The 18904-nt window shown below is 36.5% G+C and overlaps 1 protein-coding gene across 2 annotated transcripts in view; it reads right to left on the bottom strand.

Annotated features, from left to right (window-relative positions):
• Nucleotides 1–766: 766 nt before the first annotated feature.
• Nucleotides 767–18904, bottom strand: part of CEP43 (centrosomal protein 43) — a 35229-nt gene continuing 17091 nt past the window's right edge. Inside the window, exons 7-13 of one of the 2 annotated variants that reach the window (XM_083357554.1) lie at nucleotides 17048–17104; nucleotides 11313–11527; nucleotides 9830–9939; nucleotides 6044–6106; nucleotides 5247–5280; nucleotides 3204–3297; nucleotides 767–1631 (exon numbers count right to left, since the gene is read on the bottom strand). In XM_083357554.1, the coding sequence (XP_083213680.1) occupies nucleotides 1557–1631; nucleotides 3204–3297; nucleotides 5247–5280; nucleotides 6044–6106; nucleotides 9830–9939; nucleotides 11313–11527; nucleotides 17048–17104 (648 nt within the window). In that variant the 3' untranslated portion in view covers nucleotides 767–1556. The remainder of the gene's footprint in view (nucleotides 1632–3203; nucleotides 3298–5246; nucleotides 5281–6043; nucleotides 6107–9829; nucleotides 9940–11312; nucleotides 11528–17047; nucleotides 17105–18904) is intronic. The other variant, XM_083357555.1, reaches the window with a different exon arrangement.

Below are 18904 nucleotides of genomic sequence, written 5' to 3'. Positions count from 1 at the left end.
CACTAAACTCAATAGGACATTTTATAAGATGAACTGATATAGTACAACACAACTTTAGTACTCCCTAGAAAGCTTGGATCACAATTTCTGTGGCACACTTCATTCTCACCATGTTACACACGGGCAGTACAGTGCCATACCATAAATAATTAAAAATTTGGGGAGGGAGCCCCAAATTTTAGATTTTCACAATGTTTCCACCACAACACCTGGTATGGAAAGGAATCACTTTGTTATTAAACATATTCATCAAGTAGAACACAGACTGAAACTAAAGCAGCATTTTCTACTGATACTTTCCTCAACTGCTTGGGTATAATTCATATGAATTACAGGTATTATGGTCTAACAAGCAACAGATTGGTGGAAGGCAATCTTAAAATAAACTACAAATCACAACCAATTTCAATTTACTAATACTAATTGGGATAATTTTAATTCCAAAAAAATTACTTAGAAAATTGTCAAATTTTATTAAGATGCACTAAGATGCTGAAGAAAATGGTCAAGGTTTATTATGACCATCACATGTAATGTATTGCTGAGTGTCAATTAAACCCTTATACAAAGCTTATGTGTAAACATTGTATTTCCATATGCATTTAATCATAAGCATGACATATATAGTATACTGAATTTCAGACTACTTAAGTTAGTTTTATATATTAATGTGCCTAGAAGCAGGCTAAACTAGGTTCATATCCTCCAGTAAAAATCATGGATCACAAACAGGGTTATTTTAAATAAAGGATTCTTATCACAGAACTTTTAAAGTATTTTTTGGAAATATTTTTATTTTGCATTCACCTGTGTTTCAAAGAAAAAAAACATGCTAATAATCATTTATAATTTTCATTAAATTAAACAGAATGGTAACAATGTTTTAATATATATATAAAAATAGGTTTAAAGTTAAGGCTCATATTTCAGCGGCAATATTCAGAAGTACTTAGCAATCTTGGCCACACAGAACTAAACACTCAAAGCTGCAAAAAAGGTCAACTTGCTAGAAATCCTGAGGGATTCATAATTCAGAACTAATATGTAATATACCTCGTTAGGTATTCTATTGCCATTTTGGGAATCTTGTCAATTATGCCGTCAATTAAAATAACTTCAGTAGCTAAAAGATAAATTATACTGAAAACTGATAATTGAGTCAACAAAATAGCAACTTTGCTGAACTTTCTTAGTTTCTTCAGCTAAAAAAACCTAGATAGTTGCCATAACATTAAACCACATCTGCCATTCTTCATATGCTTTATCAATTTCTTCCCTTATGAATGTTTATAAATCAAATGGTGGCGTGTCTGTCGCCTGCAACAGACGTCTCTCTGGGACCTAACTTCTACCTTAGTTGAACTAGTTAGCACTATTAAACTCCATTCTTTGCGAGCTTAAAATCTTCCCCCTCTCCAGCTTTGTTGGGTTGTTTTATTTTTTCTCTCTTGAAATAAAAGGCACAGTTTGTGAGGGGATATTTCAGAAGATTGATTGTCTTAAAATACAGTCTAAAAAGGTCGACAGTCCCACCATTTAAGATTTCTGCTCTCTACTCATGCAACGTCCTCTAGGTAATCTGCTTCAACGCTTAACTGAGAAATAGTGAAGTCTTGTGTGAGGTCTTCAAGCTAGGAAGAAAAAAAAATGGGGAAAAATCAACTAATCTTAAAATTCAGGCTAGAGTATTCTATATCTATTAAATATATTACTTTCCTTTTTTAAAAAGGCACTATCAGCATAACTCAATTCAGAGACTTTAGGAAACATATAGTACAAAATATATGCCTGTTATTGAAGAAATGTTCCCGTTCACAATGCGGCATAATCCAACCTTGATTCAAAGTTTCAGATTAGGCTTAAATTTGTTTTGGAAGCCAGAAATAAAGTAAACTAAAATGCTCATGCCTATTAGGAGCTGTGGTGGTGCAATGGTTAGAATGCAGTATTGCAGGCTAACTCTGCCCACAGCCAGGAGTTCAATCCTTATTATCGGCTCAAATTTGACTCAGCCTTCCATCTTCCTGAGGTAGGTAAAATGAGGACCCAGACTGTTGGGAGCAATATTATGACATTGTAAACTGCTCAGAGAGTGCTATAAAGCACTATAGAGTTGTATATAAGTCTAAGCACTATTGCTATTCATCAGATAAGTTTATAGCACCTTGCATATCTTGAATATCTGGCTATCAACCTCTTCAAATATCATATTCCAGAATCTGGGGCTTAGTTAATCACATAATGAAATACTGTCACTTATGGCCGTATTATCTAAAATTCTGTAGTGGAATCCATTTATTTGAAGTTTTTTTTTGAACCCAGTGATGTATCTTGAGTTTTTCAGTGCAGTCTTTTCCTACTTCATCAATGGAAGAAGTATGACTAGAGTTTGCATTTGTCCCGCACCTTCCCATCTCTTCTAAAGCAGTTCTCCCTTTTCATGTAATATATTTAGAGTATCCAGTATCACCACCCTTCCCCCTATCCCTCATTTTCTACTTGTGAGCTTTATTAAAAGCTGCAATTGTATAGATCACTGTGAAAAACAGTGCACATATTGTGTTCCCTTCTCCGACTCTTACCATTGATGCCAACAGTTACACTAATCAAAGATGAAAAATGTATGGTGGTGTTCTCAGCTGAGCAATTACATTTAAAATCGTAAATGAGGATTTGTTTTTTGCTTATAAATTGTGGACTGAAAGAAGTAAAATCAGCTACGATCCTAGATGTGTGCATCACATTAATCTTTGAGTTTCGGATTATTTAGTGCTGCTTGCACTAGTGGGAAAAGTCACACAGAAGCAAACAGTCCATATGCATTTGTAACAATATTTGTGCAATTCCTATTTTTGTACAAATCAGGGACCTGCATAAACAAGTATGGGACTTGTCTGCTTATCTTGGGGTAATATTTTCAACTAAAAATTGCATCTTCCTTGCCTTTTCTTTATCACATGATTGTCTCAATCTATTCAAACCTTTATTAATATTGTCTTTAAAAGAATCTCATATTGAGATCTGCTGATACTCTATAGCCAGCTCAATTATATTTTATTGGCAACAGTTCTGGATCAAAAGCAATATCTAGACTAATATAAACATTTCAATTTGTGATATTAATTCCTTTCCCAGTAATGGTTTATTTTGCTATATACTAGATATATCATCAACCCCAATTAGAGTGTTAAAGTAAATCATACTTTTTCATTAGTAATGAAGTCGTCTAATTCGATAGAAATATCATCTATTTCTTCACCAATGCTGACTTCACTTTTCTCTGACTGATGACTGATGCTAACAAAAGAAAAAGTTAAAACATGAAAATTAAATATTCAATAATATTACATAAATATTACTACGCTGAAATTTGCATTGAAACAGTACAATATATCATGATTTATAACATTACAATAAACTTGGGGGGGAAGAAACTATTTATTCCCATCTATTCTTTATTTTCAAATCTCTACAAGAAAAATCTGTAATCCAGAAATATAAAATGCCAAAAGAATTTATTACACAGTAACATAAACCCTGATTTCCATTTGAAATGATTATTTAGTACCTGTGCAATGAATGATTATTTAGTACCTGTGTAACATAAAGGATTTATTCCTACATAGAATATTGTGCATATAAAATGATACATAGACTAGTTTAAATAAAGTCCATAACTTGGCACCAAATCTAATTTGATATTGATTTACAAATAGCTTGCTCCTAAGAACTCATCTAAGCATTTAAATAGATGCAATGTTAATTGACTTTACAGTTAATGACGGCAAACTGCCAGATATCAAAGAATTTATAAAAGCAACCAAACTTATTTTACAAAAATTTAAAATATTAGGTATAAAACCTATGGCGTATACAAATTTTCCAATACCAGTTTTTTTTAATTGCAAAGCCGCTTTAGAGTGAATTGAATAATGCTGCTGCAGAAAATAATTATAACAATGAAGAGATTTGGGTGAGTACTGGGTCTTCCTGAAAAAAACGGTCCCTGTTTTGTATTTCTGTTCATAGCATAGGCAAATAAGGAAGTTTTTCCCCCAGCTGCTTCTTTTAATTAGCTGTTTCCCCATTCAGGTTTTTTTTAAAATCCCATTTATATCCCGCCCTTCTCCGAAGACTCAGGGCGGCTTACAATTTAAGCACAAACCAATGTGCTTAGCAATAGCCTTCATTCTATGTATATGCCTACTTATTAGGGCCTTCGCCCCCCCCCCCAAGCAGCATTATTACAAAGTCAGCTTATTGCCCCCAACAATCTGGGTCAAGTGATCTCTTTCCTTTGGAAGTACTCAGTCATGGCAGGCTTGGAAGGACCAGATAAGTAAGAGATTGTTTCACATAACACTTTTGATAATTACTAGGCAAGAAAATATAAGCAATGTAAGCTTAATCAGAAGTATGTGCAATTACAAACAGAATATCTCTACTGTAGAGCATGAGCTGGGAAAGTCCTCCTAAGGAAGTGTCTTCAATATAGACCTATCCTCAAATGATGCTATGCATTAGGGGGAATCATCTGGGGAATTGTTTTGTTGCCTTTACAAAGGAAGGAGCTTCCAACATCTGAGGACTGTAAGATTCTATCTTATATGTACACTTCTCTTTTGTATCACATCTTACTCCTTGCTTGACTGAAGTTACATTTTTGCTTTTCTCTGCTCAACACACTATCTCGGATTCTACCTCATGCGAGTATTTATTTTCATTTGAAGCTATGGACGTCTTTCCCACTTTCTACTGTGGCAAAGTAACATAAAAATGATGATCAAATCTGCATATGACTCAAAGATGAGAGAAAAGCAGTCATATTAAGAGGACTGGTCTAAGATCAAGATTCCGGAGGACTTTAATAATTTGGAATAAAGGCAAAATCCAGAAAGATGAATTTCAAGAAACAAGGAAACATCAGAAAATTAAGTGTAGGACTGGAGGCAGCAGATAGAATGGAAAGAGACCATACAAGTGTCTGGTGGATCACAAGATAAACTGGGCCACCGGTGCCTTGGACAGTAAGGACAATCCTTCACTGGAGCTGTTTCAACCAAGGTTGGATGTGAATACTGTAGAGTGATTTCTGTACTAGGGAATTGGGTTAGATGCTCTTCAAGGACATTTCCAGCTCTTACATTGTATGATACTGTTGGATATTTCTACCTTTTAGCAAACTTAGATAAATATCCATCTTCCTGAAAATTAGTAGCCTAAGAATTTTAATATTTTTCTCTTACCTGTTAAAATCATCAACATATTCATCTTCCTCTCCTGTTTGTAAACAATTAAATAAACAATTAGAAGAGCTGAAGTTGTGCCTTTCTCTCCTCTCTCTCTCTCTCTCTCTCTCTCTCTCTCTCTCTCTCTCTCTCTCTCTCTCTCACACCAACATCAACAGCTAATGAGGCTTGAAGTTCACCTTTTCCTTGTTGCTCTGCAGGGTTTTTTCTACCATCTTTGTTCTTTTTTTGTGTTAGTTTTTATTGTTGTTTGTTTTCAAATGTTTTCAACAATTGTAAACTGCCCAGTCACTGAGAGTCAGGCAGCATATAATATTTTAATATATATTATTATAAAATGCAAGTATTTTTTGAGAAAAAAAGTGAATTTTAAGAATAACACATGTTCAATGTATACTGCTTACACATTTACAACCATCTGCAGTATCCCACATGACTATAATTTATGACTTTTTTGCCAAAACACAGAATTTACTTCCTGTTTTCAGCAAAAATGCCCCATACAAAATAATGACTTTGCTTAACAACTGCAGCATTCACTTAACACCTGCAAATTCACTTAATAGCTTTGGTGAATTTGCTTAATAACCACTTCAAAAAAGATAATAAAATCAACTCAGTCACATGATGACCCATTTTATGAAGATCATTATTTAACAACTTTAATGAGCAGGCTCTATTAGAGTAGTAAGTTGAGAACTACCTGTAAAGGTAAACCATATTAATTCCTAGAAAAACCATTCTGCAACTACATATACAAATTTTAACTGTGCTTCTGCAGATAAGCTACTTGCCCAGTTCAAGAGATCCAAGTTTAGAATTCACCATCCTTACATCTTTCAAAATTGAATTTGCATCTGTAAAATAGAATTAGTCAGATTAAAAAATGGTGTTTGCACTTTACATAAAGCCTGTTAAAGTAAAAGTTTAAAAACATTATTAAAATTAAATCCTATTTTAGGTTGCTATATTGTTATTATGACTAGTATCGGGTACAGAAATCTATTTTTTACTTTCCTTTTCTCTACATTTGTAAAAAATCTATTCCCAAAAGGATTTGTGAATCTTTTTAAACAAAGGGAATTGTCCAAATTGGATACAGTGATCTTTGCTTGCTCTTTACCACCTGCACTGTTTGGGTGCAGAGAGCTGTAGTGGTAGAAAAGGGAAACCTACAAGAGGACTTTTCTTTCTTTTTTTATAAACAAGTTTTATTGATTTTTTAATATTTACATAAACATGTATTTGTGAAACAATATGGTGGTTGGGTAATTAAAATAAGAAATAACCAGTTGTAAATAGTTCAGGTTACATCAACAGAAATGCCCTCTCTAATTCCCTTAGTGATTACCTAGTCAAAATAAGCAAGTTAGTACACTTCTAGTTATCACCTAGTCAATCAACAAAATTTAAAATATATTTTCACTAATACATATCAATATCCTGTTTTTAAATTTTATCTAATTGCAATAAAATATTCTAGCATAGCCTATAGTATATAAGAAAAAGCTTATTTTTGGGTAACCCACAATTCCCTATTTCACTAAAGAATAATTCTTTTGTCTACAAAACTTACATTGTTCATTACAAAACATTCTTATGTTTTACCATTAAAGTCTAGTTTTCCTTAACAAATCACCAGTTATTAGAAATACATTTTTTGTCTTAACAAAAAATGTAAGATAGCAATTATTAAAATGCTATCTTTTATATATAAAGTTCCAGATTCTATACTATAGTTCAAAAGTAACCACTGAACATTCTATAAGTCATCTTGACCATACATCAATTATTAAAATACTATATTTTGATATGTCATTCCAAATTCTATAATATAGTTCGGAGTTATATTCTAAAAGCTTACTTTTGTTCTCCTTTACAGATCTAAAAGCTAAATGTAAAATCAGTGATATTTTTTAGAGATTCCCCTTAATCTATAGAAAGATATTTTTATAGTCTATCTTTAGGAATCCCAAAAGAGAAACAAGTTCAATTTTTTAAATCTAACTCTTGCCTTCCTTTTGTGCCAATCATGCTTCCCTCTTGGCATCTTTAAATTCTCACATGTATCTTCCTTTCTTCCTATACCCCTTATTTGAATCCAGGGAGCATATCCAAATGTCAGTTTTGCAAGGAAAATGTCCCCTTTGTAACCATTGTATTTTTGCTTTCAATTTTTGGTGGTTGATATAATTGTCATTAAATCAGTCTAATCTTTTTGTTCTTCCAATTCTATCTGGGTTAGGTAGTAGGTAGTAGCTGGTATTATGGTTGTCATTTGATTAGTTGAATTCTCAATATAGTGTATTTGAAGGCCTTTAGTGTCTTCACTCTTAGTATTGCTTTCTTCAGGTGCTGTTGCTTTTTGGCTTGTAAGTTTTGTAGTTGCCATTAAAGTTTGGACTTTAAGGTTTTCTGTAGGTTGCTTTTGTTGTTCTTTGAAATCTCCTATTTTAGTTAGTTTCCACTTCTTCTATTTAGTTTTGGGTTATCTTTTCCTCATTTACAGTCAGAATTTGATTTGGTGGCTTTCAGTTGTCAGATTTTTCTTGGAGTTTGGCTTTAATTTGCTCTCTCATTGCCAAGATCGTGTCCAGTATCAGTTATAATCAAGTGGTGGGATATATTCATCCATTTCGTTGTTGTTTGCAGTTAAATCTTCCATGGAGGCTGTTTTAATAGTCAAAGATTTTCTACCTCCTGAAGAGTTGTATTCAGTGCCAGGTGTTCCCACACTTATCTTTAAGCATTGTTTCAGTCAGCTCTCATAACAGAAAAAGGAAATTTATTTGCTGTACCAGGTTTCGCCACAAGATGTCATCAAAAACATATAACATGCAATGTAAGAATTTTTTTTCTTTTTCTTTTTTTTCCAAATTAATATAGAACTTTTGTAGGATTACTCCCAATTTTTTCTTTAATTTATAGCTTAGAGAGAGGAAAGGATAGTGGATCCCCAGCAACAAATAGAAGCTTTTTAGTAAATACAGATGAAATTGCTTAAATTCTTTGCTGAGTTAATTGAATTTATTTTGTAGCTTTGAGGCTTTTAGATTTGTTCCCAAAGTAGATATTCGCCGTTTTCTCAAAAAAATGGGGAAGGAGATTTTCAGGAAAGTCCCACAGGAAGATGGTTAAGGGAATAGGAAAGGTAAGGTTGACTCAGCCTTCCATCCTTCCGAGGTAGGTAAAATGAGGACCCAGATTGTTGGGGGCAATAAGCTGATGAGGACCCAGATTGTTGGGGGCAATAATGCCGCTGGGGGGGCCCTGAAAGCCCTAATAAGCAGGCATATACATAGAATGAAGGCTATTGCTAAGCACATTGGTTTGTGCTTTAGATTGTAAGCCGCCCTGAGTCTTCAGAGAAGGGCGAGATATAAATAGGATTAAAATAAATAAATAAAAGCTCACCCAGGTCCTCCAGATTGCTTCTTAGTGCTAGGTAGTGCTTTTGGCTTTCGGCAGGAAGCGGCTTAGTGATCGGCCATCTTTATGGCTGGTCTCTTCTTCTTCGGGCCAAAGGAGATGATCCCGGATTCCAGCGGAGGGCTGCCGCCCTTCCGTGATCGCAGGGAAGTCCTCCTCTTGGTAATCGCCCCCCCAGGGCAATTTTTGACCCTTTTCAGGGTCCTCCAAAAAAGAAACGGATGGCAGGAAGCAGACTGTTCCTGCATGTACAGAAGCGCCCCGTGCGCGAACTGGAAGCCCCCTACGAGAGGACTTTTCCAATGTTTTCAGGTTATAGAACCTGGAACCTTTAATCAAGGCAAAGCACTAATGACAGAGCTGTATTTGAGTGAACTTTTTTCTCCTTAAGTTTCTCAGAGAATCCCATCAACTTCTCATGGAACCCTAAGGTTCTGCAGAATGCAATCTGAAAAACCTGGCCTAGAAAAGAGACATTATATGTGTACAAAGAGATGTGAAAAAGTTTATATGTGAATGGCTAGTTGGGATATCTCTTCTGACTGGTGGTATGTACCTGCTTGCTTAAGACTGATTTGGCAATTGAGTTTAAACTATCCATCCCTACTCCACTCATAGAACAGCCCTGCCAAGTTACTTATATAATAAATGTAGCATCTTCTGAAATTGGTTTTGGAAGGGAAGTATGTAGTGGGAATGCGAAAGAAGAAAGAATTCTAATGCATAAGTCAAAATCCACTCTTATATCTTTGGGTACATCTAAAGGACAAATGGTACATTTCTAATACTTAACCTGGCTTTTGGAGGAAAGCTACTTCAGTTCAGCAATTAAACAATTAAATCTTGTTACCAACTATCAGTTCTGTATTTTTGCAATGCATTAGCTATCACAGGCAATGTGTATCCCACTCCCTCACTTTCCTTATACAACAGGAATGACAATGTGTTAACCACATTGATTTGTGCTTTAAATTGTAAGCCGCCCTGAGCCTTCGGAGAAGGGCGGGATATAAATGGGATTTTTTTTTAAAAAAAAATGGATTAGACATCTGATCATATAACACAAGCTAACCACGAAATTTAGGACATGGGACTGCCAATTCCCATTACATTCTGTTCAGTACAGCCAAGATAGCTGTGTAAATACTTACTGTCAGAATCCTTTAATGGAGGTACTCCACTCAAAGAATTCAGCCCACTCTTTACAGGTAATGAATCAGAAAGAGATGCAACATTTGCTGCTTTGTTGTAATCGTTTTTCCTTTAATAAAAAAGGGTGGGGAAAGCAGTCATCTTCCAACTACTTTACCATTCACTTACTAATAAAATATGGCAACTAACAAAATGAATAATGACTTCTGCTACAAAATGTATCGATTGCTTACTTAATCTCAGACTTCTGCTGCTTTCACGTATAGGAAGATTCTTTAAAACATTTATGTTACAGAAATGATCACCAACATCAATAGTTTCATGGAAAAAAGAGATTACATTGTAATATAACCTGTATACAACTGAGTTAGAATTCTGGATTTAGTTAACATTTTTCTTAACACAGAAGGCAATTCTGAGACAGATTAATTCTCTGAACTTATAAAAAATGTTTTCATTAACAGCCCTTTTTTGACTCTTACAATTTTTAGCTGAAATTGAAAAAGCTACATATATACAAAAGATTGCAAAATGAGAGGACAATGTTGTTGTATGAAAAGGCTGAAGCACTTTTCATAGTTTATCACTCTGAACATATATTTTACACCATGTAGACAGCTGCTCCTAGTGCCAAACTAAATTTTTAGAAGAATTTAAATAGATTTTTATACAGTTAGTCCCTGACTTACAAGCACAATTTGGACTGGCAAATTCAATGTTAAGCAGTGTGGTCATTAAACAAGAAATCACGTGACCTCGATTTATGACCTTTCCTGCCAGCTTCCCTTTTTACTTGTCAGAAGCCAGCTGGGAAGTCTGCAAATGGTGATCATCTGACTGCAGTTTGCTGCAAGTGTTGTGAGCCGGTTACCAAGTGCCCGGATCATGATCATGTGACATTGGGATGCTATGACAGTCTTAAGTGTAAGGACTGATCGTAAGTTACTTTTTTCATCACTGCCATAACTTTGTACAGTCACTAAAGAAATCGTCCTAAATCAAGGACAACCCGCATAACATATTCGGAAAATGCCTTGCAAGTATAGAGCTTAGTACAGGATCCTCCAAGCTGGAACACTAATCTTGTGGCATTGTCAGCTTCTGGAGACCTATGTATGAAGAAATTATGGCTTCACTATGATCAAATATATTTCCACATTTAATGTAAATATTTCCATGTCAAAAGATTCTACTGCAAATAGAAGATATATTTTCTATTTGTTGTTTTTTTAAAAAATTGTGTTCAGCATTTTATTATTGCAGGAAAACATTAGAAAGGTTTTAGCAGTATAATCTAAAAGTTGGGGAATTTAAGAAAAGATTTTGCTGTGCAAAATAGGCAGTAAAACAAGCTACTTGTCATTTGTTTTGTGCAAAAGAAAAGCTTCTAAAGCCTATCCTGTATTTACTGCAAAAGTAAACACAGCATCTTTCATATAAAAATACTCTCATAAATACGTTAGATCAGTGTATTTAACTTACCAACCATATGATTGTTCTGGTTTTGGTAATGGATCATCAAAGAAAGAATCACCCTCTGCATCCTCTTCTGTTGCTAGATTATTTTTTTCTTTGGTATCTATTTCTTTGTTTGGTTCAGAAATTACTTTTATTTCATTTGGTAAGAAGTGAATGCTGCCTTTGCTCTTTGCTTCTCCAGACAAAATGCTTGTATCACTGTGACTGGTTGCGACGACCTTAAAGAAATTACACACTCTCTTAAATAATGCCACACAATCTGTTTCCTTTGAATTGTTTACAATTTTTGGATAATACAAGAACACAGAACTAACAATAGATCAATAATTTAGTCACAGTCACTAGTCACAGTATTGTGACTAGTGTGTCATATTAATAGCCTCTTTGCATATATTATGCTGCAATATAATGCAGGTGTAAGAAGAGATCTCAATTCCAGAGTCTTGTAAAATTAAAAAGTTTTCTACTGATTGCTATTATCAAGGTACCCAATACTCCCTCAATGAACTTAAACAGCAATATGTAATGCTAAACAAACTAACATGTAGAATAAAAAAACAAATTAGTAATAAAAGAATAAAAAGTAGACGAGATTAAATATTCTTTCCCATTCCCCTGTTAATATTTTTCCACTGTGATACTTCAGTGGTAAACATGAAGTTGTAAAATGTACAATTCTACTTTGAATCCTGAAGGGTCTGAGTATGGTGAACAGAAAAAACTACTTCTAGATAAGGCAAAAACCAAAAGCCACCCATTGCCACATAATCACTTCATAAACAAGACCAATAAATAACCTTAAAAAGATTTAAACTTAAAAAAAATACCCATCGTCTTACTTTTTCTTTGGAAAGGGTATTGGAAATTAGAAAAAAATATTTTAATACATTCCCTATTTTTTGCTCAAGAATACCAAGATATAAAATTATTACTTGACTATAGTCAAGCACAGCAGCACTAAACACCATGTTCAATTATTTCTACAAGTTATCATATCTTCATAGTTAAATTGCCACATTCAACATCTTAAATATGTAAATTGCTGTAGGGAAAAAAGAGGGAAATGTTAACTTTATAAATCATCATGAATTGTGTGAAAGTGGCATGATTACAAATGTGGAAAGTGTAAATAAATAATAAATAAATTAAAAATAAAATCCATAATCATATATCTGCTAAATATATCAATGTTTCCAATTTACAGAGGTACAAACAGCAACATTTTATTATACAAAAAATCACAATAGAAAAAGATAAGAAATGTCTCCTTCAAACTGCAAATTCAATGCTAAAATGTCTTTATTCTATATAATGGGTATGGAGTGTAAAAATGCAATTACCGTATTTTCCGGCATATAAGACGACTTTTGAACCCCTGAAAATCTTCTCAAAAGTTGGGGGGTCGTCTTATACGCCCAGTCGCCTTATACGCCGGAAAATCAGTGGGTGGCATCTGGCGGGAGCTGGCAGGGCAGTCCTGCGCATGCGCGCACTCCCCGGCTGCTCTTTAGCAGCTGGGGAGTGCGCGCGTGTGCAGGACTGCCCTGCCGACTCCCGTCCGACGCTCTTCGCTCTTGAGGCAGCTGCTGCCTCAAGAGGGAAGAGCCGGTTCGCTCTTCCCTCTTGAGGCAGCAGCTGCCTCAAGAGCGAAGAGCGTGGAGCCGGCAGGGCAGTCCTGCGCACGCGCGCACTCCCCGGCTGCTCCTTAGCAGGACTGCCCTGCCGACTCCCGTCCGACGCTCTTCGCTGTTCGCTCTTCGCTCTTGAGGCAGCTGCGTGGAGCCGGCAGGGAAGTCCTGCGTGTGCGTGCATTTGCAGGACTTCCCTGCCGGCTCGCTCTTCCCTAAGAGCGTCGGATGGGAGCCGGCAGGGAAGTCCTGCTCCTGTCCGATGCTGCGCTTCCGCCGGGCGGTGCTGGCCGAGACGAGCCAGCAGGCAGCCGCCGTGATCGCGGCGCTGAGGGGCAGCAGCCCCACGCGCAGCAGCAGCCGCCGGCTCAGCAACAGGTCCGAGCGCAGGAGCCGCACCGCCAGGCTGCCCAGGAAAAGCAGCCACACCGAGAGGCTGCACGCCCAGTCCAGCTCCATGAGGGGCAGGGCGGGAAGCCGGTTGGGAAGAGGGACCGGGAGCCTGGGCCGAGCGCGCCTCGGCCGACGGTGAGAGGGAAGCGGCACATGAAAAAGAGGCTGCGGGCGGAGCTGCCCCGCCCTGCGCCAAATGGGAGAAGTTCAAGGCCTGGGGGGAAGCAGGAGGGGCGCCGGCCGTGGCGGGTGGCGGCTGCCCTCCGGCGCTGCCTGCCGCCTGGGAAACGCTGCGTCTCGGGGGCCAGCGGGAGCAGTGGGAGGGGCGGCGGGACCAGTCGGGCCTTCGCTTCCTCTGCCACGGACAGGGAAGGCAGGGCATGTAAGTATTTTCTGGCGTATAAGACAAAAAACCTTGAAAAACTTCTTAAAAGTAGGGGGTCGTCTTATACGCCGGGTCGTCTTATACGCCGGAAAATACGGTATATGTAACATGTAGTTCCACCCTCTCATGAGCCAGGAAGAATTGTTTTTCTCCCCTAAATGCATTCAACTTTGAATAACAAGCTCACCAACATGCTATATCAATAATACAGATCAAAATGTTTATTTAATATAAATTATGTATTTTATACGAAGAAAGTAATTCAAAACCATCTACTAAAAAGAATACTTTGTCAGTTCAATAATCAATGGTTTTTGGCAATAAAGAAGGGACAAACAAATGACAGGGCGTTGAAATCTCAGCTAACTGCTCAGAAAATAAAACCAGAGCACCTTATTTAATTAGCTCTGCTGAAGACACATTTCACACAAAAATAATCCACTGTCAGTGAATTTTTAAAAAATTTTTAAACCAGTTATCAACCAGTTTTGGTGAAAATAAAATATCATCAAAGTCTAGACCAAACTGAGTTGCGGCAAAAATTTGCAACTTGTCTATTTCTTCTGTTAAGGGAGAATAAGTCATCTTTAATAGATCAGGAAGAAGGAAAGACACTTGTATCTAAGAGATTCTCTATCATCCAGGTCATGGTTGTCCCAAAGGTCCTTTTCCAAAAGACAACTTGGACTTTCTTCGGTTTTTTTTTTCCTTTGGAAATATTTCGTTTCCCATCCACTTCTTGGATGAGAAGTGAAATGTTTTCAAAGGAAAAAAACCCAAGTAAGTCCAGTTGTCTTTTGGAAAAGCAACTTTGGGAAAGACACTTGTATAGTTTCATATCACATCTCATTCTTAATACCTTTTGCAATATTTCTGGTTTTTTCCTTCCTGCTGCTTTTCTGAAAGGTGGAAAGAGAGTGAAGGCGGAGCAAGCAACAAAAAGAGATTTTTGTTATATTTTAAATTTCTCAGTGAAAAAATTATTACTGGTAATATATGTCTATGGAGATTCTCAGTCATCCAGGTCATAGTTATCCCAAATATGCTCTTTTCACCTTTTTTCAACTGGACAGTCCAGTTGCCTTGTGAAAAAAGCACCTTTGGAATACTGGTAATATAATTCTGTTATATAAAATGATACATATCCACCATAACTAAGATTCTTCAATTACTGGTAGCCTTGACTTTCAACCACAATTGGGACTGGGATTTTCATTGCTAGGCAAGGTGGCTGTTAAGGGAATCACCAATTTTAAGATTTTTGCTGTGAATCACAGTGGTCATTAAGTGAATACATGGCTGTTAGGTGAATCAGGCTTCCTCCAATGATTTGCTTGTCAGAAGCCAGCTGGGAAAGTCACCAATGACAATCATGTGACCTCAGGATTTTGTAACTGTCATAAAGCTATACCAGTGGCCAAGTGTCTAAAGTTTAATAATGTAGCTGTGGGGATGCTGCAATGGTCATAATTGCGAGAACCAGTTATTTCACTTTTTTCAGTGCCATTATAACTTAAACAGTCATTAAACAAATGATCGTAAGTCAATGACTACCTGTTGTGAAAAAACGGTCAGGTCCATTTATTGGATGGATGTTTCAGCTCCATCCAGCCACCACGACTCTACCCCAAATTAAGCGATTACAGCATTGTAAATAGGGAGTAAAAAGGGAGTTGTTGGATGGATGTTAATTTTAACAGGAGAACAGGAACAGCATGAGATTCAATTAACCAACTGTTTCCATTTCCTTGTCTCACAACTGGATGTAAGGGATTGGATAAATAAGAAAGTAGTATGTTTTGTTTTATGGTCTTAAGGAGATGGTACTGTAAACATTTTTGATTAAATGTCCTTTGGGTAGAAGCAAGGATTAGAGCAGGTTAATCAACATCATTCTCTTCCTGAGCTTCAGTGAGTAGCCTAACTAACTCCACTAAACAGTAGAAAAAAGTTCCTATTACAGGTCCATCTTTCAAGATATAAGCCTAGTTTTGATACTTTCACGTTATTGGTAAGATCAAGTAACACTTAACCTTACCTTCCATGGGTGATGAAGAACGAAATAATCCTGATACACAATCCCTGATAGCTACTACCTGCAAAAATGTCTATAGGCTCCATTTTGCAAATCGGGCATTTGAGCACTTTTTTATATCATTAATAACAATAGCTTTTTATAAGGGTTGAGACATCAGAGAAAGATACAATTATAAAAATACCCAAACAGCAGAAGAAAAACAACCCAAATTGCACACCAGATCTTTCTGGGTGAGTGTTATCCCATCCAGAGTCAGAGATATCAGCTCTCCTGACCCTGGGGAGTCATAGCCCCACAATCAATCCATCTTACTAGAGTTGAGACCTAGTCAGTTTTCCTCATCCAGGCCCTTACGGCCTCTGGGCATAAAGCCAGCAGCTGAACTGCACTACTTCACCAGCATGGATTAAAGATGTATAACTGGGTACAATCAGTGTACTGACAATCTCTCCATCAGCTTTGATGTTAAACAGGAAGAGACAGAGCCCTGAGGTACCTTGGTAACCTAGGGGTGCATATCATTTTCCACACCACAACTGATTGGTACAAGCCACAGAGAAAAGAGGAGAACCACCACAAAATAGTGCCTCCCAATTTGCGGAGCCAGTCCAGAAAGTTACCATGGTCAGTGATATCAGAAGCTGCCAAGAGACTCAAGACACACACAACTCTTCTATCCCAAGCTCTCTCCAATGTTTACTGATTAAGTGCAACCAATGCTGTCCCACTACTATTGTCTATCTGGAATCCTGACTGAAAAGGCTCTCTACCTAATGTGCTTCACCCAAGGCCCTCCACAAACTGGAGCTTTCCTCTGTCGTTATGAGGCCAACCTACAAACAAGATTAGGGAAAAGCTTCAAGCTATTCCAGGTTTCTCTGCATTTATTCATAGTAAATGTCACGCATGAATTAGCTGACAAAAATCAGGAACTGATAGTATTCATGAGCAATACCCATTAAATTATGTAAATATATGTAGATGTTAAGGATTCAAACGTAAAACTTGACACAAAGCATCAGCATGTAGGAACGCTTAACTTATTAAGCTATTAGGGAGCCAGACAAATGGGCACTTCGTAAGTATTTGTCAACCTAATTACATACATTTCATTAAATGTTCGCACAAATATGATTATTGTGTGTTTCAAAGTACATGTTACAACTGTATATAGGTGGAGTTAGTTTACCGAAATGCAATTGAGCCAGTTGCATTTACTTCTTAGTGCAAGCTGCTCCTTTATTCAAGTTAGAAACAGAGGCACTTGCCAGGTTCTTCTGCTCATGCATGTTACCTGCTCAGTTGTGTTCAAGCACCTTTTCTGTTTACGATGTCCTTTATACCTTGGTATCTGAACATAAGAATAAAATAATGGCATAAAAATGAAAATAAATTGTATGTGGGGTATCTCATGTTAAAACTAAATACTAGCATAATAAAACTATGTTGTTTTACTTAAAATCTTTAAAATCCTGGTGTTAAAAATGTTGATTTTGTGGAATAGCACATCAACTGTAAGTGAATCCCGCCATTTGCAGTTCTCTGTCACTTGGAAAAATTGACTTCTTCAGTTGCAAAGCCTATTAGATGCGGAATGAATCATGCATTCCGCTTGAGCTGGTGATAAGTCTCTTATCTAGCCAACCTTCTAATTTATTTTATTGTCCAGAGCACTTCAGTATTTCTATTAGGCAATGTCATGCTTATCTGTCCTTCTGTAAGCAATAAAAACGGAATTAAATCCAGTATTGCCTGAAGATAATTGACCATTGACCATTTCTTTTTACATTTCATTATGGTATGCTGCTCAGTCACTCTATGCGAGATGGGTGGTCATATAAGTTTGGTTAGTAAAATAAATAAAATAAAGCCATTATGCAAACTGGATCTTACTGTTAATTAAATATTAAATATTCTCAGAAAACGTCAGAAAAAAGGAGCAAAATGTAATCACGTGACTGCAACTGGTTATAAATGAGAGCTGGTTGCCAAGTGCCCAAAATGCAATCACATGACTATATATAGTGAAAGGCAGTTAGTAAATAGCTTTTTCCCCCAAGTCCATCCTAACTTCAAATGGTCATTAAGTGACTAGTTGTAAATCAAGGACTCTGTATGTAGCTCAATCATACTTAACAATATTAGTGGCAAAATCTAACCAATGATATTGGTTCTAAACAGTCACCGCGATCTAGGTTCTCCATTCCCAAAACACTATATTCAGGCTTACACAGGGTATTGTTTGTTACCTTCTATCTCTATCTGTTCAGTAGAGATGTTAACTACACTGAAACAATTCTTTGTTTTATTTATAGAAAAACGCTTCTATGACGCATCAAACAGTGAAAGTTCAGTTACCTTCAAGGAAATCTCACTTGCTGAACTGAGTTTCTCTATAGATTCATATTAAGTCTCTCGGATATGTAGACCTTAAAACCATTTTTAATGTACAGAATAAAATCAACAGCTTTAACAGCAACTAAGCCTGGTCCTTCAGTACAAGCATGATTTCTGTTATTATGCACTAGTGAGCAGCTCAGCTATCATATTCTGCACTAATTGAAGCTTTTGGACACTTTTCAAGGTACTCCCACATACTACTACATATTGGATTAGTCTGATATAACCAAGTTTATATAATTGTCGACACCTGGAAATTGAGAAACATTCCTGATTTGCTTTTCCAGGAGGAATGCAATCCCACATATAGCAATTTGTGACCACTGACCTCTTGGCTGGATTTCATTTCGTTTTCCCTTATACACATTCATCCCTGAATACAACAATATTGATTACATCCTTGGAGCCAGATGGTAAACATTAGTAAAACTATGTCACACACCTGTATTTTATTGTTTATGTCGTTTTTTTCTTTAAAACTGTATTCTCTATATTTTAAAACCTATATTTGAATCAACATTAGTGCTTTTCCTTTTTTTCTTCAAAATAAAAAGAAAATGACTTGTCAAGACCTTTTATTCTAGATGGTCTCACTTCGCAATTTATGCAGATACAGTATGAGGACAAGATTAAATTTTGTAAAACACCATGTATATATAAAACAGCACGTCATGAATATGACCTGATGTAGAAAACTACACTGCAAAATAATATTCTCAAACTTCAGGAAATAATATCAAAACTCCCAAAT

This window comes from Vipera ursinii, assembly GCF_947247035.1.
Source record: "Vipera ursinii genome assembly, chromosome: 1".
NCBI lineage: Eukaryota > Metazoa > Chordata > Lepidosauria > Squamata > Viperidae > Vipera > Vipera ursinii.
Note: the sequence above shows the minus strand (reverse complement) of the source record. Positions and strands in the feature narration are given on the sequence as shown.